We start from the raw sequence: 23,585 nt of genomic DNA on the forward strand, positions 1-23,585 counted from the left end.
GCTCTTCCTGCTGCTGGCACCCTCTCTGCTGCCTTTGGCAGGAGCAGGCCTTTTCCTGTTGATTTTTTTTCCCCTCCCTGTCAATCAGTTCCTTTGACATCTAAATGTCAAATGACACCACATGGCATTTTTCGCTTGCGATTTAATTGCAGGCGCAAAGCGGTGGGTGCAGCGCGAGAGGGTTTCAAGAGAGTGGATCATTAGCAAATTCAATCAGCTGGCACCGGCACGGGCTGGCATGGAGGGCTCTGGTGGTGCCAGGGAGGCTGGTGCCATGCACAGCTCCCCAGGCTGGCTGCTCACCTCTGCTTCCCCCAACCAGCCCGCGATCAGAGCTCCTGCAGTGCAATCCGCTAATAACGCGAGGGTCTCTGCTTCCAGGAACGATTCTCCTGCAGCAGCACATCAGCATTTCTTCTATTGTAACATCATTCCTGGAAGTGGTGCGATGTGACATGCCCTCACTGCCTGTCTCGGTGTGAATGAGAACTCAGCAAAGCTCATGTTTTCCATTGTTGAAATACCAGCATAAATCTCTCACTAATGCACTGCTGTCTTTTATTATAACAGTCACTGTGGCATAGAGAAGTACATCAAATCTCTCCGTGTTGGTGCAGTCAGTTGTTGGCATTGCCCTGACATGTTGTTTCTTCCCTTAAGATGGCTTTGTGAAGGGACTCAAATGAGTTGCTCAGATTCTGGCAGCACCTCCGCGTGTTTTGACAAATCTGAGGCTTCAATGTTGTGTGTGAGAAGGTTCAAAGCAGGGGGAAACCGAGTCCTAGTGGTGGGCTTTGACAAATCCAGGCCCATGTTAGCACTGAAGGGGTGGTGGTGAGGAACCAGGGCAGGAGTATGGGGTGTCCTTCAGCACATTGGTGGGAGAAGGTTGATCTCGTATGTGGGTACAGCTTTGTTCTACCTTTCCTCTTCACAACTGAGTATTTCAGTTGTGTCTGAAGGATTGCTCACAGATTGAGGTTTGAGGTTATTTAATCAAATGCTTGTATAGAGAAATAGAACCACAACGAGCTAAGGAATTTAGTGACCGGCTGTTTGAATCCCAGAGCATCCCATATCCTTCCTATCTGTCCATCCATAAATGCCTTCTCCTTTTATTTTTCTTCTTGTTTTGGTGTTTTTCGTTCAGTGAGCTCTTGCACGATGGGAAGCCTCACTGCACCTTCCAGAAATGCAGGAGGTGGGGCTGCCCCATGGCCAGGCACAGGCAGCCGAGGCTGTCCCTTGGCTCACCTGCTGCAGGATGTTCCTCGGACACCTGCCCCAGTTGCTGGCTTAAAATTGCCTCTTCTTGCAAGAAGCAGAGCTCGTGTCACCTCCTTTCAGAGAAGCAAAAGGCACAGCCTCAGCCAGCTGACCCCTCGGTTCATTTTCTCTCCAGTCTTTGCTCCTTATGGGCAAGAAAGGAAAATACTTAAAAGGTTCCTCCTTGTGTCTGTAAGGCCCTCCTCCTCCATCCCAGGTTGGGAAAAAACACTTGAAGCTGATGACCTAGGTCTAGGGAAGGGCTCGTCTCAAAGGTCCCAGTAGGGCCACAGTGGCAAACCTGTGCAGAAACTTCAAGTCATTTCCAAAAAGAGGAGAGCTTGAGTCCCATGTTTTCCTGTTTCTCTGCTTCTCAGTTTCCAAACGATGCCATTTGGAAGTGGATGTCCCTTTAGTGTCCAAGAGAGCCGAGTATAGGACATACTCATTTTCTTTCACATGGGGAAACTCAGGCAGAAGGCTTGTCTGAGGCAGCAGGGCTGCACATAGATTCTGTAGCAGAACTGGAATTAAACTGCACCTCAGGTGAAAGCTTTTCTCCCAGGGCTGTTTAGCATCCTCATCTCTTTGCAGACATCTCCAAAGTGCCCACCCCAGCCCTTCTCCAAGGATGCCCAATTTATGGGGCTGCTGCAGGGTAACTTTCAGATGCCCCTTGCAAAAGATTGCAGAGCATTTGGCATCAGTGCAAATGAGCAGAAAGTGTTTGGCAAGGCTTCCTGGCATTTTTTTGTTTTTCTTTTTTTCTTTTTCTTTTTTTTTTTTTTTTTCCATTCTGCACAAGATGTTTTACAGCCTTTGTGAGCCCATGTAGAAGCTGGTTCCTGGCATGTGGTGTGCTGGAGACTGCAGGCTGTTGCCGAAGCCTCAGGAGTGCAGCTGGCCTTTAGCTCTGCTTTATAGGAAGGAAACTCTCGTCTTGCTGGAGGGAGGAAAGATCGTGTGACGCTCGGTGGAAACAGAGCTGGTTTAGTTCGGTCAGACGGAGAGGTTTTCCAAGGAAATATGAGGTTTGTAATAGTTTTCCCAAGTCCAAAAATGTTCAGTCCAATTGTCTTGCTTTCCCAGGCTAATTTTACAAGGAGGCCCTAAAATGTGAATGAGGAGCGATTTGGTTCAGCCTGAAAAATAAAATTAACACCAGCATGAAAAGGACTGAAGCCCAGGGAACTGCAAGTGCCTCATTGTATTTTACTGAAGGATGCAAAGGCTGCATTTGGTACATAAACAAACTCCACTTTGAATAATGAATGTCATACTTGCCGAAGAGAAAAAAGTAAACTAAGATCCGTCTGGGTGGAGGCAAGCCCTTAGTGCAATAAAGGAGAACAGGGAAACTCCTTTTTTTCCTTCTCTCTTTGAACTGACCTTGGGTCCTTTCCCCTAAAATCTGGCATTTCTCTCATTTAGGTAGGGTGCTCTATCCCTCACAGGTCAGCCCACCTCCTCTTTTTCTTTCTGTTTCAGTACTTAGCACCATTATGAAGTCAAGGTTTGACTGAAAACAGAACCCCAGCAGCCAGGAACAAACCTGAGCTGTACCATGCCCTCCTCAAAACCAGTGGTCAAATTTCTTTCTCACCAGCAACGTTGGGATTCATCTGGGTTCTACTTGCACTGTGCCTTACGTGTGCTCTCATCCCCTCTCTTCCCCTCTCTCCCTCCAGCGCTGCCCACCAGCTCACCCCCTGGCTGTAGGCATCTCCCGTATCTCACCCCTAGTACTTCAGGGGGGTCTTTAGGATCAGTGTGACCAAACCTGGGAACCTGGGTTGAGATGGATGGCCACGGTGTCTGTCAGCACTAGATAACTCAGATCACTGATATTTGGACCATTTGAAAGATGATTTCTTTGGTGTGACAGTTTAGCACGCAGTCCTCCCAATCAGTTAGAATTTTTGCAACCAAACATATTCTGGTAACTTCTTTGCTATATATAAAGTTTCCCTCAAACCTTTCTCAAACTAAGTCCCGTCTCCTCCCTGGGAAGCATCTGCTTCCCATTGCCGAATTCTTTTGCTTTCCTGTCCCTTTGGTCGTGTTTTCTCTGAATCCTTAAAAAAAAGAAAAAGAAAAAGTGCATTTTGGCTGCGCGGTCATGCCAAAGAGTGTGAGAGTTTGCACATTTCGAGCAGGGATTGGCCCGTCTTGAATTGGTGCATCCAGAGAACCTGTCACAAGTTCCTTGAAGCACTTCTGCCTTCTGTTGTGCTGGCAGCGAGCTGATGGGCGCTCATTTTGCATGTCTCGGCTCTGCGCTTGGCTGCTGAGGATATTTGCAAAGCTGGATATTTCTGGTTCTACTCCACAGAAGCCTTAAACGGAGTATTTGCTGTGCCCTGCCTTACAAAAAGGAGGCTGGTAATAAAAGTTTGAAGGCTCTTGTTCAAAGCCTTGTGTCAGACCTGCCTGGGCGGTGATACGTCTCCCTCTGTTTGTGGAGGAGTTTCAGAATTCCTTGGCTGTCACCACGCTTCCTGAGCTCTCCTTGCTTTGCCTTACCGATGGGTTTCAGAGCGCTTATTAATGCCAGTTCTTCCTATACTGTTCAAGATGTTTTTCAAGCGTGGATTTAAAGGTTGGGAAGCAGCCCGTGGCTGAGCTCAGGACATCTGTGTCCTGAACTTCCCTATAGGGCTGACAGCAGAAAGTGCTTATAGAATCATTAAGGTTGGAAAAGACCACTAAGATCATCAAGTCTAACCATCAACTAATCACCACCATGGACACCCATGCTGCAGTCTGGAACCCCGGGGCAGGCAAGAGGCACTGACAGGGAGCGGTTCCTTTTCTTATAAAGCAATGTCTTGGAGTCTCGATAGCTCCATTTCTGTTCAGCCTCATGGCTTCCATCTCTTAGTGGCAGGAGGAGCCTTTGTTGCCCGACCAGCAAGCACCAGCAGCTACAGATCACTATCTGCAGAGCGAACTGCATCCTTTGAGGTTACCAAACTGGAAGCTATAGCATATGGATGCAGGTCTATCACCTGTCTCATCTGTCAGCAGTGACTTAATTACCTGGCACCTTGGGCTCCTCTCATTGCCCAAACAGAAACAAGAGGAAGGAATGACTGATTAAAAACCTCCACTCCCCCTGTAGATGCTGGTCTTTGTTGCCAGATAATTTTAATGGTGCCTTCTGACCTTAAGAGGGATGAGTCTAAGTTAAATATCAGGCGTTTCAATCTCGGCAAAGTTCAGATTTCCAAGATGAAGAAATACAAATAGTTAGAAAGGAGACGCTGTGCCTGCTCTGGAGGGCTGAACAAGTGCCATTAGCGCTTGAGTGTATTCCCAACTAGATATAAAAGGAATCAGGAGTGTTAAGGAAAAACAGAGTAAAGTGTATGCCTATTACAGCTGTCGCAATAGGAAAGTTGCAACATTTGCTTGTAGGAAAAGATGCAGAAGCACACAGAGTACCTGTTAATGCGAGCGAAGCCAGACTTGGGCAGGATTTCAAGTGTTGCAGACATAATCCTGAAGGCTATATACAGAGCAGCAGACTTTTCCATTATGTTGGTTGAGATGTGCCATTACAAATTGTTTTTAATTTTTTTTTTCTTTTTTTTTTTTTTTTTTTTTTTGAGGCTGCTGAAGTTTTCTGGGCCTTAATGTAGTAGACAGCTTAGGAGCACTGTGTGCACTGCAGGATGGTACTGAGCAAGCAGTGTCCTTGGCCACATTACAAACACCGCTCGTCCCTGGGCTCCTTCACTGCAGATCAGTTACTTAGTTGAGGAAATATAGCGTTCTCAGGGGAAAAAAATCCACCCTTGGTCCCTTGGTCCTGATTCCTGCTTACAGACTGTGAGGTCTTACACTTCTCCCTGTCTGGCTTGAAAATTAGGAGCTCTCTGGGTCAGACAGAGTCTCGCCCCTCCCCTATAAAGTACTGGCCATGACAAAGATGTTACACACAAAGCCAGGGGGTTTTATTCTGCCAGGGATTCTGAAGTCTGGGAGAAAAAAAATGCTTTTTGACATTAGAAAAATGAAAGGACTTGCATAGAAGCGTGGTCAAAGAAAATTCATTCGGGAAGAAAAGGAAGGTTTCTGTTCTAGTTCTTATTTTATATTTTAATGAAATGGAACAGATGGTTGACCTGAATCTCAAGGACTTGCAGGCTCCCAGGAACGTGCCTGGGTCATTCCTGCTGCTATGGGCTGCCAAAGCCCTGTGGAGCCCTCTGGGGAAACCAGCAGTTCCCAACACTTGGTTGCTCGTGATGCTGCAAGGTCGGTTTGAACAAACGATCGTTCTGTCATGAGCAACCTTTTTACTGGAAAATTTCTGCTCTACTTTAGCTCTGATAATTATACAGCTTCTAAAGGTATTAACAAATAATGCTGATCTGGCTTTGTCTTATGAAGCTTTGTATCACAATTAATCTTTGCCCACTCTCCATCATTTCTTGCTTCTTGGAACACAGAGGCATTGCTATAAATATCCTTGAATATAAATATGGATTTCTACATACACACATACACTCAAGTGCACAAATTGATATTTTATCGTATTGTACCGTACCGTGTCATATAACTTAATACAGTACTGCATATATGCAAAGAGAAGAGACATTTTTTTCTGGCCTGGTTAGTCAAAGTGAAACATCGAAGGTTAATTTCTCTCTGTCTGTAATTTGCACCAACTAAGTTAAGCCTGACTTTACTGCGCCATGATAAACTTTGGGTAGTATACCTTGTATAAAGGTAAAATACATTTTCCATGACTTAAACCCTTGTGGATCAACGCTATGCTAAGGGCAATTAGATTTAACATCCCTGGAAGCTCTGAAGGCATTTTAAAGGGCTCACTCTTTTGTTCCAACTCTGATGCTCAGAGAGACTGAGACATTTTTGGAATGGGTTTTGATGGACTTATATGAAAATTTATATGACTAAGAATTGGATTTGTTCCTCTGGAATATTATGGATTATTTCTGCACTGGAATTACATAAGTGTGCAGAGCTGCATGCAGTTGGCTTAATGTAGCTGAAAATATACATTCTGATTTCCATTTGGAAAGGTAACTGGATTTTTCCTGAGTCCCCTCTCAGTAGTGACTTTATGGTGTGCATGGGTTATAGTTTATGTGGAGCTCTGAAATGTGGAGTAAAATCAAGGCTTTGAAAATTGATTGGTATTTGATTACACCTTTGAGCAGGTGATGTTATTGTGTGTCCTTCTCCACTCCTGATTTTGAACAGAAAATCCAGCCCTCCTATTCCGAAGCAGAACAGATTAGAAAACCCAATCTTTTCATTTTGAATGATTGACTCTCCTACTTAATGCCAACTTTCAGCACATTTTTCTGTTCCCTCCGTGTGGAGCAAAGACAGTACAACACCCCAAAAAATTTTAGGAGCTGAAACAGTGTGTCTGTGGGCAGCTCTGCTGTTTCCCAAGCAGCGAGCTTGTGTGTGCAATGACTGCATCGAGTGCTAAGGCGGATTGACACTTAGAGGAGATGAATGACACAAACACACTGAACTAAAGATGAAAAAATTGAGCAGCTAGCAGCATGCTTCCATTAGGTTTTTTGAGTGTTTTATAAGGTGGAGCACGTGTCATGGCATAAAACCAAAACTCTACTTTTGTTCTGCATCTTCACCTCACCCTGTGTGCTTTCTAAAATGGACATGTCACTTTGGCTGTATAATCTTATCGTATTTAGATTTGATTTAAATCTTGCCTTTTCTCAGCTGTGCTTGCTAATGGAATCACTCATGCTTTTTATACAGTTGATCTAATAATATTTTCTTCACTGCTCTCTGATATTATTGTCTACTTCGTAGAAATCGTGGCAAAACTGGCCACATAAATTGAGTCTGCATCTTAATGATATTGATGGTGATTTTCCTGTGTGCTTGTATAAGGTGTGGGGTTTTCCTCTTTCTCTTCATACCATGATCATTCTAATATGCTGTGGCATGAGGCTGTAAGTGACTGTTTCAGTGGCAAGGTTCCCTAATAACAGATTACTTTGTCACTTAAACTGCCCTGCTCGGGCAGGCCATCAACACAATGCCTATGAGAAATGTTTTTTTCTTCTTCTTCTTTACATTCTATAAGCAGGATGCTGTAGCACCTGTGAACTGCCTGGTTGGAAGTATACAGTCTTCTGAGGTCCCTCCTCAATCTCAGGAGAGTGGTGGCTCGCTCCTGGAAGGCTCGAGGAGAAGATAACTCAGTGACATTCAACATTTTCTGGCTTGCAAATTTCTCAGATTTCAGGTGGGGATTTATGAGTAGGTACGTTATATTTAGTGACAATAGATTTTTCTTAGCTCCCTTCTAGATACGCCTAAAAAGAGGACAAATTATATACTGACAGTGACTGCCTCTGCTTCATTTTCTGCTCGTGCAAACTCTATGATGATTTTACTGGGGGAGGGGGAAGAGGCATGCTGAGTATGCCCCTTCAGAGCCGTTTTTCTCCTTGTTTTAAGGGGCATTTGAGATGCCAGGGGATATCTCAGAGGAGCGAGGCCTGTTACAGAGGCAGCTGATGCAGTTCAGCATTGCTTTTTCTACTCTGACCATGGAAGAGCTAGCACTTGGGACAGAAAGTGCTCCATTTACTCTCAGGCCTTGGCATTTCTCCTAAGGGTACAAATTATAATAATGTTTTTTTGTGATACGGGCACAAATCCATTAGGAGTTGGCTTATGCCCACCAACTCATTTTGCACAGGCCATGTAACACACATCAGATGGCAACAATTCCTGTTCGTGTGCAATGCTAAGAAAATCTAGATCATTACCAGCAGAATAATGAATTCCATATAATTGTTTTTCTCTGCAATTACATGAAGCATGCAAAGAAAAAGTGCAGTTTCTCAAGAACTGCTTCCTTTTTTTTTTCAACCACAGGAATGATAGATTATTAATTATGATTAATACTCTCTTAGTGTGAGTTATGGTAGAGAAGTGCCTAGTGATCCCAGTCTGTGCAGTAACCTTATGTTCTTGCATAACAGGAAACTTTCTTTTCATTTAAGAGACCTAAAATACAACTTGGCATGGATGACAAAGACAGCAATGCAAAATACAGATTGGAACCACTCATTTCACATAATTAAAAGATACGTTTAATAGATATATACATTCTTAGTCAAACAGTAATTAAAGTTTTTCCATATATACAGGCATAACAATAGGATTGCAAGCATCTTACTTGCTCCTATATTTTGCTTTCTTCCTGAGAAACAATGTCTTCTAGAGCTCAGCTGTAGCATGCAGTCTGAATCCCTAAGCAGCACTGGAGTTAAGGCAAGAGTCGTCTTGACATTTGGAAGAGCTTGGTTATTCTGGTTGTGATTGCTTAAGAGAGTATGAAGGATTAAAATGCTCTAGGAAGTAAAGGAAAGTCACAGGCAATAATATAATATGCTCCTGAATTCCTGAATTCAGAAAAGTACATGGGATAATTTTTGTTTGCCCCCTATCTAAAGGGACTTCTGTGCATGGAGTGTAAGGCACCAGAACTACAAATGAGAAGACTCACTTAAGGTTCAGTTGGAGAATTGCATTTCCTTTGAGTTAACTGCTTAAATTTCCAGGAGCACCCCGAAGCCTTGTCATTGGGTCCTCAGACAGTGCTGGGTGCAATACAGTATTTAGCAAATGACAATTTCAGCTGCAAAGAGTTTGCATCCGAATCAGCACAATGAAAGGAGATAAAAGGACATTTTATTTTATTTTTTTTTTTTGTAAGGATGAGATTGGTGAGTCATTTCCAAGAGGAGATCCTTAGAGAGCATCCCGTGGTCCGTTCCTGTAGAAGGCAGCGATTATAGATCTTCGTTATTATCTCCGTCTCTCTCTTCCCCCAACCAATCTGTCGGCTCATTTATGGTGCTGAGGAGAGGCGTCGTGTCGGAGCGATGTTCCCGTTTGCAAAATGGTAACGTTTATTTGTTGTTCTGAGGAGTCAGTTTCACACACTGCAGAGCTGACATCTCTCCGGGAGCACAGCTGAGTCCAACATGTTCAGAACAGCCATCCACCCAAATGCCTCCTACTCGCACACTCAGGCCTTTCTCCACAGTAAAGGAAAAATACAGAGAGAGCCTCAAATTGTTCCTGATAGTTCTGCTTAACTGGAATGTCTATATCCATGTTCTTATCTGATAAACAGGTATTTCTCTGGCTGAGGAAGTCAGCTTAATGTAGGAATAGGGTGGTTCCCCAGACAGGAAATCCAGTTTCTGGAATGCTGAATGGAAAAGAAAAATCTTTGTTTTTCTGGTGTCAAAGCATTAAATGGTCCCAGCATTGTGAAAGTATAACATTACAATTAACGCTTTTATGGCAGAAAACAAAGTTGTCATGAGCTGCTGGCTCTATTATGTTGCATGAAATAAGGTATGAAAACCATTAAATATGGAAGACTATTAACACATTTCTCAAGATTTCATTGCTTACACAAAATTCTTCTAAAAATCTACTTCCTAAAACAGGAAACTGAGCAATGTGTCATTGTAGACTTTAGGCAAGAAGATATTGCTGCACTGTTTAAAACACTCCTGTTCATCATGTTAGCAGTTCCCAATATTTTCCAGCATGATTCAATTCATATTGTTGGGGCATCCTGTCTAGCCATGGCTGTGGCCACAACCATTTAAAACCTGTCTTTGACCTTACCCGTGCCCTATAGTAGACATGACTTCAGTATGCCAACCTACACACTACAACAGGAAGAAAGGCTTTTTTTTTTTTTTTTTTTTTTTTGAATAGTGGAATAGTTGAAAAGAATATTTTATACACATAATCCTCAATTTAATTTGGTTTCAGAACTGATACATGAAGACATCTATCACAGGTTATCCCAGCATGGCAAAAGTGTAAAGTCTCGTGAGCTCAGAGCTGGAAAGAGACAAGCAAACACTTCACCTCAATACACCTCGCTGGCTGTGCTTTGGTGTACGTCACCCTCCGGATACCTCTTGGGCTCCTTCCAGACATTGCAAAAGTGAAAAGCTCTTTTTTGGATGGCAACATCAAGAGCAAGTATTGCCAGTATGCATCACTGTTGGTACTCCTCTCAGAAAATATGTGTGGGTGAAATTGCTCCTCTTATGACTTTTAAATGTTGTGGGTCCATCTCTTTATTCACACAAGCCTACTTGCCAATTTGTCGAAGACAACCTATGGCAGTTTTGGAATGATCCAGGCCTCTGTCACCAACACCCAAAATGTTGCCCTACCAGTGTAGTCTTAATGCTCAGTATGATCAGATTTAAGATCAAAAACCTGCAGGAGAGTGAAAACTGGAGTGGTAAGACTCAGCTTTGCTCAGCCCCAGGTGTGCAAATACAGTGCCTTGCAGATGGCGGTGGTTAGTACTTCCCATGTTTGGGTCCCATCGCATCTGGCAGGCTGGCACAGGTGTGACAATTAAGAACTAATGACTTTCTTCCTTCAGGTGGCTACAACTCACAAAAGGCCACTGTAATTAGAAGAAGAAAACCTATTATTTTCCCCACAGATGTCCTGGAAGGAGCACAGAAGCAAGGTACACTGGGCTTCAGACTGTATTTCTAGGTTTGTTGTCCTCAAAGCCATCTCATTATTTATTTGTTATGGTAGAAGTGTTTAATTTGCTACGAGGTAACTATGCTGTTAGCATTTCTACCTACTCCTTACTTTCTGATGTCCAGAAGAGGAAAACAATGGAAATTCACATTGCTCTCTATTTCCATACATTAAAAATTTGTGCGTCACGACTGGAGATTTGAGACTCAGCTTATTAAACAAGTGGCCTCAATGATTTCAGCAAAGCTGAGTATCCTGTAATCTTGTCCAGAACTCTTGTTTGGGATTCCCCAGGCACTTCTACACTGAGATCAGTGGGGTTCTGGGAGAACTTTTGTGACTATACAAAGCAAATATGTTCTTTGGTGTTAGTCTATAAATATCTAATGTGAGCAAGCAACTCTGTATTTTCCTCTGTGCTTTATACAATCGTTCTGCACCCTGAGGCGGCTGAATTTACATGCTTTTGTTGTCATATGTGTGATGCACAATATGTATTTCCTTTTTATTAATCAGACCTGCCATCAGAAAAAAGATAGAGGGAGTCTGAAAGCACAACCAGGATAGATACTGTCATTTTGTAATCTTTTGTGCACAGGTGGAGATGCCTGTTTCCACTAGAATAGATGGCAATATTCTGCTGCTTGCAGGAATCTTGCAAATGAAAATCAGGCAAAGGAGTTACTGGCTATCCACGGGGTAATTCTCCTCTGGAAGTGTGCAGTCAATTCCCATTTAGGCTAATTACACTTAAGGAGCCCTTTTCTGCAACTAATGAACAATAGGCATAACCTGTTATTACATAACCATAGGCACGCACATTAATACACTGTCGAGTTGCACTACCCTGTTAAAGTGCTTCCTCCACAAAATTCACTGGAGATTTTTAGAGGCATTTGCTGTAATTACAGCTAGCATGGTTTCTAATTCATTTAATTTTCTTTTCTACCTAAACTGAGCATATAAGTGTGTTTTAAGAGATTGAATAAATAAATTTTTAATTATAAAATGATGCTGTATCATACATTATTAATAATAACCAACAACGTGTAATACATGTTTATGTATGAATCCATTAGGAAGATGAACTAATATATATCAGTCCTAAAAGAATGTCCTAATTTGTCATGTGTTTGTGAATGGGGGAAATCCGTGTTTAAAGCAATTAGGGGTTTATAAAAGCATTGCATTGGCAGCAGGTAACACATTGAGCACACTTGGCACTTAGGAATTCTGTTGTTGTCTATGGCAAAGGAGATCTTTTTTTGCCCTTTATTATCATAGAACCAGTACGTTACAGATATACAGACCTCCAGAGTGGGAGCAGCATGATGGTATAGTCCTGGTTGGAAAACATTCCTGTTATCTTTTCTGAAAAACAAAAGTCTCCTTGTACTCTGTCCAATCCCTTTCAGGCAGTTTTCAGGATTTTTTTGTCAATTGTTTTCCTATTAGCGATAGCAGACTTCAGAAATCTCCATGGCAAGTTCCAGGCATTCGCCAGTCTCATGGCAGGACTCAAAGAGGCTGCAATCAATGTCACAGTCACAGTTGCAGTCGTTGTTGGAGTGGTCTTCATCGGAGGTCTGGTAGTATCTATTGGATGGACAACAGGTATCTATCAGCCAGTGTTCACAGGTATCAGGCAGCATTATAAGAAAGTCCCAAAATTGGCAGAACAAGCAGGCCAGGATAAGTGTTGCACATTCATCTGAGAAAAAGGAAAAGCAGGGAGACATGAGAAAAAGGGCATGCTTGATTACCCAAGATTGTGTTGCTGCGATTATGCAAAAATGAGATAATTCCTTGAATTTGACGCTATGGAAATATGGAAAGATAAAAACAATCAGGCTGCTGCTGCTATTTCTTTGAAGGTTTAAAAAAAAAAATCAACAAAAGAATTCCCCCCCAAGAAAAACTCTTTCAAGAGTAATTTTTTGCTTACAAATAATTTGGTACTGAATCTTTTTTTCAGAAGATCTTTTCTGGGCTGCCTGTTGCTGTGCTCTGATTCTTCCCTTGCTGGAAGTCAATGCACAAACACCCAAAGCTTTTATGGGGAGTGGAGCAGGTCCTCAGACTCTCCAGGTCTGGTTCTTACTGCTGTACCCGGCTGTTCTGGATGTGTGGGACGTGGTGTCCTTAGCCCATGAATTAGATGTGGTATCTGGACAAGGACTGAGATGATCTGAGAGAGAGATGATCTGAGATGACTGAGAGCTGTACACACAGTGTGGAAAAAACAATTACAGATTCCTCATCTACTTACAGTTTGGCTCCTATTAGAGGTTTGATTCCATAGAACTGTTTAATGACTGCTAGATGGCCTAGCCAAAGAGAAGGGGTAACAGCAAGTACAGAGAACTACACTGACAGAGGGTAGTGTGATGGATTCTCAGCCCAAAGCCCTTCTACTTTCACTCCCAAATTTTACCACCTTTTCATTTACAGCCTTGCCAACTTCCAAAATGAGACAAAAAAAATTGGAAAACAATATCAGGAAGGATGATGTCTGTCTGTGACAAAAGACTTTCTCTTCTATTCGCTCCCCTAAAAAGAAACCAATTGATTACCACCCCACGTTTGAACTATGGCATCTGGGGAAGCTGGTGGAGTGCAGCAGGGCCCCAAGCAGGTGCGAGATTCTGACGGTGTGAATCCTGTTGGATCGCAAAGAACCAAACGTTTCCACTTTTTTCCCCTCCTTGTTTTTGGAAAAGGAAAATGCTTTCAACAACACAAATGTCTTTTCATTGGTTCTTTCAGGAAACCATATGGTTACATCCGCATTTCTTGCCCTGGGATGACTAACTGTGAACTCATTCAACTGCATTGGTTCAGTTGTGGCATTTTTTTATCTCGCGTAACATAAAGTTCACTGCCAGGAAGTTTCCAGAATTATGCTCCTTTTTTTTTTCTTTCTCTCTCTTTTTTTTTTTTTTTTATGAAAGATTTCTTGACGGAAAACAAAATTAAAAATCATTCCAATGTCTTCATGTGTACAAAAAAAGGCAGTTATAGCAGGTAGCAAGAACAAATAGAGTGTGATTGAACTCCTTTCTGAGTAGCATATCATCATCAATGCTATCAATTTTAATACTTATTTAAATATGTCAAGATCTATTTAGGTTCAGACAAGCACAACTAACTTCTAAGTCAGTTCTGTTGAATAAGAATGACTAGATTTTGGTGATACTGAGTAAATTCATGCTTATATTTTTTTCTAAGTAAATGAACTGAAATAATTATAAAATTGAAACATTTTATAAGGTGACACTGCTGCATTTAATTGTATGAAATTTACAGTGTAGAAAATGTAATCATTTTATCCAGTAGCCTATGGTGTAATTAAGACTATTTTTCTTAATGTGTTTATGAAATTTTCTTTCTATACCTAGATACAAGAGATGATATTCAAAACCATGTCTCAATTAAGGATCTTTCCTTTTAGTTTTTTTTTTCCTCTCCAAAGATCTCTTTTCTAATATCTTTTTTTTTTTTTTTCCCCTGATGTGCTCACCATATTGGTGCTTCTGTAATCTTCAGAGAAAAGGTACCATCCTTAGGGCTCCATCCAGGAGAAGAAGCGCACGAAAAGCACAAGACTTTAATAATAAAGTAATGTTTCGGCACAGAGTCTGTGATGTGCAGTAAAGATGCTTTTAAATTCCCATCAGAGCACACACCATGAACTGTGATAATGGATGTAACACATTTCGAAAAATCTGCATGTGTGAGGCTTTTTTTGTCCTGTTTTAAGTGGGGTAATGTATATAAATAATAGATATTAGCAATTAAGCATCCATTCCTATGCATTCATTTATATATTTGAAAATAAATTAGCCACAAACTGCATAAAAGGAGATGCAATCTCCTGTTTTCTCTTCTGTTTTCCCCGCTGTTTGCAAAAAGACATTATTGCATTTATCTCAGTGAGAACAATGACCTCAGCTCTCATTCTCTACATTAGTAGATTAATTACCACAAAAGAAGAACTTATAATAATTTAGCCAGCCTGCTTCATCTCTAGTTTTTCCTGTTCTTGTCTGGTGGCTGCAGTTTGCCCTCTGTTCAGCACAAACGTGGACTAGAGCTTGCTCATTCCACCTGGGCCAGCATGGTGAGACCTCTGAGCTTTGGATCTGCTCTTCTCTCAGCACATCTCCAATTGCTCTGCTTTTGGAGATCCTCCATGCACCAGTGAGTAGGATTTAGCCTTGTATGTGTGTGAAGTAAGCAGCAACTTGTCAGAGTAGGGAGAGCAGAGTACGCAGTGACAACCACAAATCTGGTTTCCTTTGGTTCTCTTGGCTTCTGTCCAGTATGTAACATTATTAATTCAGCGTAGCTTTTTTAAAATTTTTTTTCTTAATTTCTTAATTCTGAATCCTTTTTAAGGATTATGAAATCTGTTATTTTCATTATATGTACACACCTATGTGCCAGTAATGATTGAGGGGCCTGATCTGATAGTCAATCAGAAAGCGGTGAGTGTCTGGGCAGGAGGATGAATCCCTTAAATGGAAGGAACACTGACTGTCCTTCATTGAAATTAAATGCAGTCTAACAGAAGTGACAGACACATCACTTTTGTTACAGGATCATTGTTACAACAGAGATAGTAGTTGTTCCTTGAGAGCATTGCAGTTTATTGTGTTGACCTGTTTTCAGAAGTTCTTAATTCAGGGATCATTTTTATCATATACATGATAGATCTCAGTGCTGCTTTATATGAAACACTTATCTGTTATTGCATAAGACACACATTAGAAACTTCACAAATGATTCACATAAGTACTTTTTTCACATCTATGCTAATAACCAGGAATAGCTCCTCAGGTGCTGGTCATTCACTAAAATCAGGGCTGTAACCAGGAGTCATAGCCCACGGCACAACCATTTCTCTTTCTTCTTTCTTAGATCCTTCCTTAACAACAACAAAATTAGAGATATTCTGCTCCTTAATGCATGCTCTTACACAATTAAAAAGATCAGCTTCTTCTTCTGGCAAGGTGACACAGCTCTGATCAGTAGCCCAAGAGCAGGTTATGCTTTAGCAACATGTAGTGTTCACACATAGGGGAGCACAGCAGCTCTGTAGGTCGTAAGCTTCTCTTCTATGACTATAATATCATTGAGAATTTAAGATTCTCTTCTACAGATTCTCATCACTCAAATGAGAAAACGTCTATAGAGCAACTTATTACTGCTTTTGGCTATGTTCTTGAACTTCCCATTAAGCATATAAGCATTTATTTCAAGTTAGATATGCTCTGAAGTGGTTATTATTTAGAAATGTGCTTCAATGCAATTTGTTTTACCAAACATACCATCACTGTCTCTCTGATGAACTGACGCGTTGTCTTCAATGTAGGTGAATTCTCTGCATTTCTCCAGGGAAGCAATGGATGATCTGCTTGCTTCTGACAATTTCTTCTCGTTTTTGGTTTCTTTCGATGAAGTGTCTGCCATGCTAAATTCTGCGACAGAACTCATAACAATACCTTTCACAGTCTTTTCGTCTGTATGTTTTTCATTTGTAAGCTGGTTTTCTGGTGGGATTAGGAAAAAAAAGGAAAAAGACTTGTTTGTGATACTAAAGCATAGATCTGAAGAAATAACATATACAGAATTTCTGAGCATATAGGTCTTCACTTCTAAGGGCTAACCCTACTTGATTTCAGTCTCTTTACATATGTAAAGTTTATTTATCGAACAAGCAATCGTAAACTTGCACTGGAGAGTTTTCTCTTAAACCCAGAGGATTTATTGGCTAAATAACAACTCCCTTCCACTGGGTGGGATCAGGTGAGAAGAGAGAACAGAACTATAGCCTCAGCAGAAATCTATTTGCAGTATGCTTTCCTAACTTTGGTTTGTGAGACGCGAGAATACAAAACAATAATTTGGTTTTTCAACAGCAGCTCTCGTTTCCCTAAATTTACAGCCAACAATGTGTGTAGGTAGTACCTAGATGGAGTGGTGCCAGCTGGCCATGGTTCATAGTCTTCTTGCAAAGAAAATCAGATTATCTTTGTTTTAAATTGAGTTTTGGTGTTTTGTAACTTCATCCATGCTTGTATTGCTGGCCTGAAATTCAACTAGAAGGTGGGATACTTTGCATGCTGTCACTGTTCCAGAGAGTCATCTCAAAAACCAGAGACAGAGCTTACTTCTAAGTCCCAATTAGGGGAGAAGAGTTCTGAGCTCAATGTATTCTTGAAGAACTTCTTAGGAGCAGATAAACATGGGTTGATGTACAGTTACACTTATTTTCCAAAGTGATCAAGAGTCCAAGAAATACAGTCATTTGCTCTACTGCTGGGATGATAAAAGCCCATTAGTTCTTATCTTCTACTGATTAACTCCTGCACCTCATATCAAGCACAGCTTCACTTCTTATCTTCCTTGAATCTTGTGATATGCTTGCTCTTATGCTATATACAGAAAATCAATCTTTACAAACACCTCAGTTTAGCAAACATTACTTTCAAAGAGGATCAGAAAATACTCTAAAGCAGTTAGTCTGCTCTCTGCTACAAGGAGCCAGAGGAGAGATCTTGCTTATCTCTTGTTTTTCAGGTACCTTTGATGCCTGTTGTATATTAAAGAAAAAAAACAAGAAAAGATTGATAAAGAGTGAAACCTTGCAGTTGTGCTCCTACAATTTTACTCGTAGCAGAAAGAAGGAAATTTGGGCAGGATGAATGGACTGCAAGATGAGCAGATAAGAACATTGTGACCATCAGGCTTGAACTGAGAAAAAACAAAGCTTTAAGGTATTACTGTCTCTGGAGAGAGCCTTGTGGAAGTCAGCAAGGTGGTGAGGGGAGCCTGATGTCAGAGGAGAGGTGGACAGAGCTGGATTTGTTTGCCCTGGAGAAGAAAATGCAAAGCCTTTCTAGAAGCTGTTTTCCATTACAGGGTGATGGAGAAGATAGACTCCAAGTTCTCTCTGTTTTGTCTACTTATGGAATGAGAGAAAATTTCATATGAGATTTTACCCATAATCAGATTTCATCCTACTGTCATCTTCATGCAGTGGTGTTTCTAACAGTGAGAAATCTGGGCACAGGTTATCAGAGTAATAGCATGGAAGAGGATAAAAGGAAATGCTACGCTAGTGTATTCATTTTGATTTTAAATCATGGTTATAAAATGTTTGTTGGCAGCTATTTTTTTTCTTGACTGTGAACTTGTAGTGAAGACAAGGTCTGCTGTAAAGGAACTGTGGGTTTCCCTGTCCCAGAGAGTCTATAGGTTGGCCTTAGGCAAGGAGTGACTGGTAGGATAGAAAGAAGTGGAAGGAAGAAGGCAGTAAGGCAGTAGTGGCACAGAGAGGGGGCTTGGAAACCTACAGCTGTCAGGTTTTGTGAGTGTTGTGATGACAGAAAGCCACAGGTGAGACTTGAAAGGGCAGAAGAGGCAGTGGCTCCTCTGGTTGTGATGCAGCAATGCAGAACCTGTAGGTTGCACGCTTGATTGAAGGAAACAAGAGTCCTAGACAAATACGTTAGTGTTTTTTAGCTATAATAATTTGCTGATAGCTTTTTTTTTCCAGAGCAATAAGTATAGTTTTTTTTTCCTCTGCAACTTCTTGATTAACCTCTTGAATCCAAAATGTGAAAATTCATGCAATTTGGGTGTACTTATATGTTCAGTAACTACTATTTTCCAGTGTTTATAAATCAATGACATATCACAATTTCCCCTGTGCTTTCTTCCAATAATATTCCATCTCCTAGAAAGGCGATGTTAGTGGAAGTAGCAGAGATCTGGAAGAAGCAATGTCCTCCTGGTCATGCATTGCTATTATTGGATAATAATTGATTTGTGGGCCCAAAAGGCACGTGCCCCATCTGATATTCAGGTGCCAGTCTTACAAATGGATCTTATTCACTCAGGCTGAGAGCTGAACATGGGCTGAGCAGTTGAATACATGTGGGTCAGACTGAAAGGCCTACGCAAGAATGACATTTTGTATCATTTCCCCCTTTCAAAATTAGCCCTAATGTCTAAGTTGGATATATTTTAAATTGCAATATATCTGTTCAGTTTCCCTATTTTGCCACAACACAATGGCCCACGGAATGCATTTAAGCATTCAACAAACGAGACTGAAAAAAATCAGACGGAAGTAATCAGTAAATGCCAGACTAACATTTACTGTATCCACCGACTTCTACTATTCATGCTTCAAGTTAATTTTTATTCTTGAAGTGCTGTTGAAGAGAAATCAAAACCAGAAATAGAAAGGCATAGACATAACCTGAATTTTTCAATACAGCACCATCAAACAAAAGGGTAACAAAAGCTGTCATTCAAGGACTCTTCTGTTTGTTAAAGCGTACTACATCTTTGAAAATACAGTACATTTTAGTGTCAGACTCTTAGTTTGAAAAGCTCCCTTTAAGTAATGTTATACTTGTCTTGTACAGCTAGATCAAGTCTTCATGCAATCACTGTAACAAGCAACTTGCTATGACAAGCGAGATCCGTGCTTCCAGAAAACAGTGCGATAGAGGCTAAAGCAGTGTACAATTATAGGTCTCCATTTCATTTTTATGCAATTACCTTCAGTTCAGCTGTGGGTCCTTCTACATTATGTCTTTTATCAATTTAATGTTTGCACAAAGTGTTTAAAGAAATAAAGATTATGCTAGGCCAGCATAAAAAAGTGGTTAGCTTTTTTTTTCTTTCCTTTTTTTATAGTTTGTTTCTGCATGGAGCAGTAATAGGCTGAGAGATGAGAACAAATAAGCAGAGCCAAACGGGATTTAAAAAATATATATTATGTACCACTGATATTATTTATGACTGCTTTTAAATGAGAACATTAAAAAAAAAACAAACAGCAATTGGAGATGGGCAGGAGGCAAAACTTTGTTAGTCTTCTAAGAGCCTGTGTACTCTGTTCCACCTGTCTGCAAATCCCCATTTTTAACTGATAAAAATCATCCACTGAACTGGATTAGAAGGAAAAAATAGATGCATTGTGATAAAAAAGATCCCAGGCTATTCTGTGTTGGCCAGACTGTTAGAGGTAGTTAGGGGCAAACTCCCTTAATGTACCATTTTTTAAAAGTATCCTGGAGTAGCCAATTTATTCCTTATCCGGGGAAGCTGGGGCTTGCTTGGACTGTTATAGCAGGGAACTGGGATTGCTTACCCATGTTTGTATTAAAGACAAATAGTAGAAATTTAATGTGAGTACTGAGACGTTTATTAAGCTGGGTGATTCAGGCCGCTGACTACAGTGTCTGAATTCATGAAAGCACGAAGTAAATCACCTGCTTCCCACTGATGCCAGCCACAGATCCCTCTTGTTAATAGCAAGGAGCGGTAGTGCTGTTTGAGACTGGTATTTACAGCAGGTCACCTGACCCCTATTTCTCTTCATTGGCTCAAGCACAAACCAGGGTCTTGCAGCCCTGGAGAACAGGAGGTAGAATTTCCTAGCACACTCTAGAAATTAGTTTTTATACAATGGTATATAAGAGCTTTAAGTCTGCTTTTCTTTTTTTTTTTTTTTTTGCTTTGGCAAGCGACTGTGGGAATGTGAGGGCTGTGTTCTGCTGGACAGGAGTTGAAGCAATATGGGCAATGCTGTAGAGCCATGTAGAGCTCATGTATATCTTACAGCAAGGGACAAGTGGGTGCATGGCTCTGTTCCCAATCCACTCTGGCTGCAGCCCCAGCTTTGTGTTCCCGGGGCAAGGAGTCCCAAGGGTTAACAGTGAATTCTGTGGAAAACCCTGGCAGTTAAGGATGTGTAACTTCTTAATTTCACCGTGAGGCATCTTTGTATATCAGCGCAGAAGAAACACCAAAGGAACGCCTGGCTGATCTCCCTGCCATTCCCTATCCTATGCACTGCTGTCATGGCCTGTCTATTTAATGTAGCACGTGCTCATCACTTGAGGAGCTGAGTGCCATGTCCATTCAGTCCTGAGATGGAGCCAGTAGAGCTACATCAGACCTGATGGAGGATAACTTGTAAGTTTAAAGACTTGAACTGAACTCAGTTGGTTTGAAAAGACTAGCATAAAAATGAGACCCAAACTCCAGAAAAGAGAGCAAGAGATGGAAAAGGAAGAAAGAAAAAGACCTTTGGTCACCTGTCTAAAGGATACAATATTTTCTTTAAATAATTATTTGCAGCAATGTGAGGGGAGGCCAGATGTGCAGCTGCAATGTGTGATGTGATACACGCATGGGGCTGGCAGCTTACCTGGGTGGTCCTCACTGCTCAGCATCACCTCATGGAGAACTGGGAGAGGCAGGGAGCTGATGCAGCTGTCTTGGTGGAAAAACAACACAACGTTACAGAGAAACTTTGTAAATAGATGTGGCTCAGCACAAAAACTGCTTCAACCACCAGTCATTTAGGGGAGCCAAGCATGCTTCCTTCATAGAGACACAGAATGACTTGGGTTAAAAGAGACCTTAAAGGTCACATCATTCCTTGGGAGAGAAAGTTTTATCTGAGGGGCCAGGGCAAGGGGATCAATGCAGGCACAATGGTTCTTATTTTGATTTGTTTCAGAAAGTGTTGGGACTGGGATATTTATAATGAACTGGGGGCCATCATCCATTCCCAAGTACCCTAGAGACCTTAGATGAGGTTCCTGAAAGTGAAGGAGGAGGAAGGAAGACACTCCCAAGGCCTAGCCTCCATTGCTTAGCTTTCCTAGTGAGCAAGATGCCCAAGGTCCTCATGTGAGTGCTGAGCTCCTCCACCTCTCTTGCACTTGCCCATCCGTTTCCCATGAAGTGCTTGGAGTATTCAGTCTTCCCTTTCCTTCTTCACCCGGAGTCAGAGGGACAAAGTGGGATGGGGGCTTGTCCCTGCGACAAGCCCAGGCAGATTCAGAGTAGTATATTGTAGGTGCTCTCATGGTCTCATGCCCATTGCGTTTTGCTGAGCTCAAGCATGAGGATACAAGGGATCTGGAGACTGTTTATTTTTGTAATAGGGCAACAGGAAATAGTACACAAAGCTATAAATATTTCTATGACATCATGAACTTGTGCAAGTGCTTCTCTTCTGATTTATGATGATGGACTGGTAATTCACAGAAGCTTTGGGTTTACTTTTTTTTTTTCTTTTTTTTTTTTTTCTTTTTTTTTTTTCTGTAACAAAGTTAATGGTGCAATCCCTGGAGGGGGTGTTTTATCAATAGTGAATTTTTGACCTCATTGCATACATTTTAACTTTATGAATTAGTGACGCAGCTGACTGTAAAACCTTCCATAGGCTTATTATAAATCTATCAGAGGACTAGCAAAATATTTTGGCCCAGATCCTAAACTCTGACAGGCATGTGTTGATGGACTGCATACCAAGCACTTCCACTAATATTTCTCTCTAATTATACCATATATTAAAAAAAATGAATGAAGCCAATGTTTATATGTAGCTTTAACTGCTTTTGATATAAGAAAGCAACACAATCCCTAATAAATTTTCACCTTCAACATTTCTATTCATTATAATTTTTACCATGATGAATGAAGTTAGAACGGGAAAGGGAGGGTATTCGTCTTGAAATCTGTTCAGTGAATGACTGAATTCACTTCCCTTCCCCAGCTCGTATTGAGGAAGGAGGGAACAGATGGACACAGGAAGAAGAGGGAGGCGAGTGTGGAGGGAAGGAGATGGGTGAGGAACAGATGGAGTTGGGGGAAAACTATGGGAAGCGTCAAAAAGGATGGTAGGAAAGTTTTCCACCTGACCTTGAGCTGAAATAAAGATCTGCATATACCTCGGGGCATCTAGACATCGCTTTGGGATGCATACTTATGCACCTCTGAGGCACTTGCACTTCAAAGTCACGTGGTCCATCCCAAAGGATTCACTGCACTGTACCCTACATTTTCTTGAGGAGGCAGATGCCGCAGGTGGGCATCTGTGCTGTGTTCAAGCCCTGCTGGTAATGGCAGAGGGGTGAAATAAGAGCAAACACCACAGTGCCCAAAATGGGATAGGAAGTGGTAAGTCAGCCAGGCATCTCAGCCAACCCAGAAATTGGAACTTAGAATTTTGAAGAGGTATCCTGCACCCTGTTGGCTGTTAGAATCTGAGGGCCAAAATGCTCAAAGTGATTTATGATTTTACTTGCTTAAAATAGGACATTTGAGATGGCCTGCTTTTCAGAATATGCTCAGCATCTGCGCTTTGAGGTGTATTGAATTATATAGCTCAAATCACTAGTAAGTCCTGGAAATCTTGACTATATTCTTAATTCTATTAAATTGCCTGCATTGGTTCTGGCTCTGCTAGCTGAAAAATGGAAGAGGTGAAAGTTAAATATTGGCCATGTGTGCCATTCCCTTTGAAGAAAATGGGAGCCATGTGCACACACCTAGCAGCAAAGTTTGGCCCCAACTATGATTTCACAGCTGGGCCCTAACTTGAGGAATGCTAAGGCACTAAATGACTCAATTGGGGTAATCTGATCAATGCTGTATTTTTACTCTGAATTTAAACTGCACACACAGCAAGAGCAGAGTTAGTTTTCTTCTCTTTCAAAATCACTTTTCTCTGCAGGATTGATAACACATATATGATGTTTTGCTCTCGTCACACAAGTAAGTGAAATGGCAGAGAACGTATGTCAAATAAAACGCATAATCTTACATCCTTTTTACTTTCTGGAGGCTGTTTAAGAAAACGGCTTCATTAATTTTGACTGAATAAAAGGTTCCTTTAAGGGATTTCAATAGGTGACATGAAAAACGTTAATACGAACGATCAA

General features: G+C 41.3%; 1 protein-coding gene across 1 annotated transcript in view; it reads right to left on the bottom strand.

The window, feature by feature from the left end:
• Positions 1 to 8,358: 8,358 nt before the first annotated feature.
• Positions 8,359 to 23,585, bottom strand: part of LOC416090 (myoD family inhibitor domain-containing protein-like) — a 43,447-nt gene continuing 28,220 nt past the window's right edge. Inside the window, exons 4-6 of the mRNA XM_025154650.3 lie at positions 21,059 to 21,127; positions 16,158 to 16,379; positions 8,359 to 12,538 (exon numbers count right to left, since the gene is read on the bottom strand). Of these exons, the coding sequence (XP_025010418.1) occupies positions 12,279 to 12,538; positions 16,158 to 16,379; positions 21,059 to 21,127 (551 nt within the window). The 3' untranslated portion in view covers positions 8,359 to 12,278. The remainder of the gene's footprint in view (positions 12,539 to 16,157; positions 16,380 to 21,058; positions 21,128 to 23,585) is intronic.

This window comes from Gallus gallus, chromosome 12 (assembly GCF_016699485.2).
Source record: "Gallus gallus isolate bGalGal1 chromosome 12, bGalGal1.mat.broiler.GRCg7b, whole genome shotgun sequence".
NCBI lineage: Eukaryota > Metazoa > Chordata > Aves > Galliformes > Phasianidae > Gallus > Gallus gallus.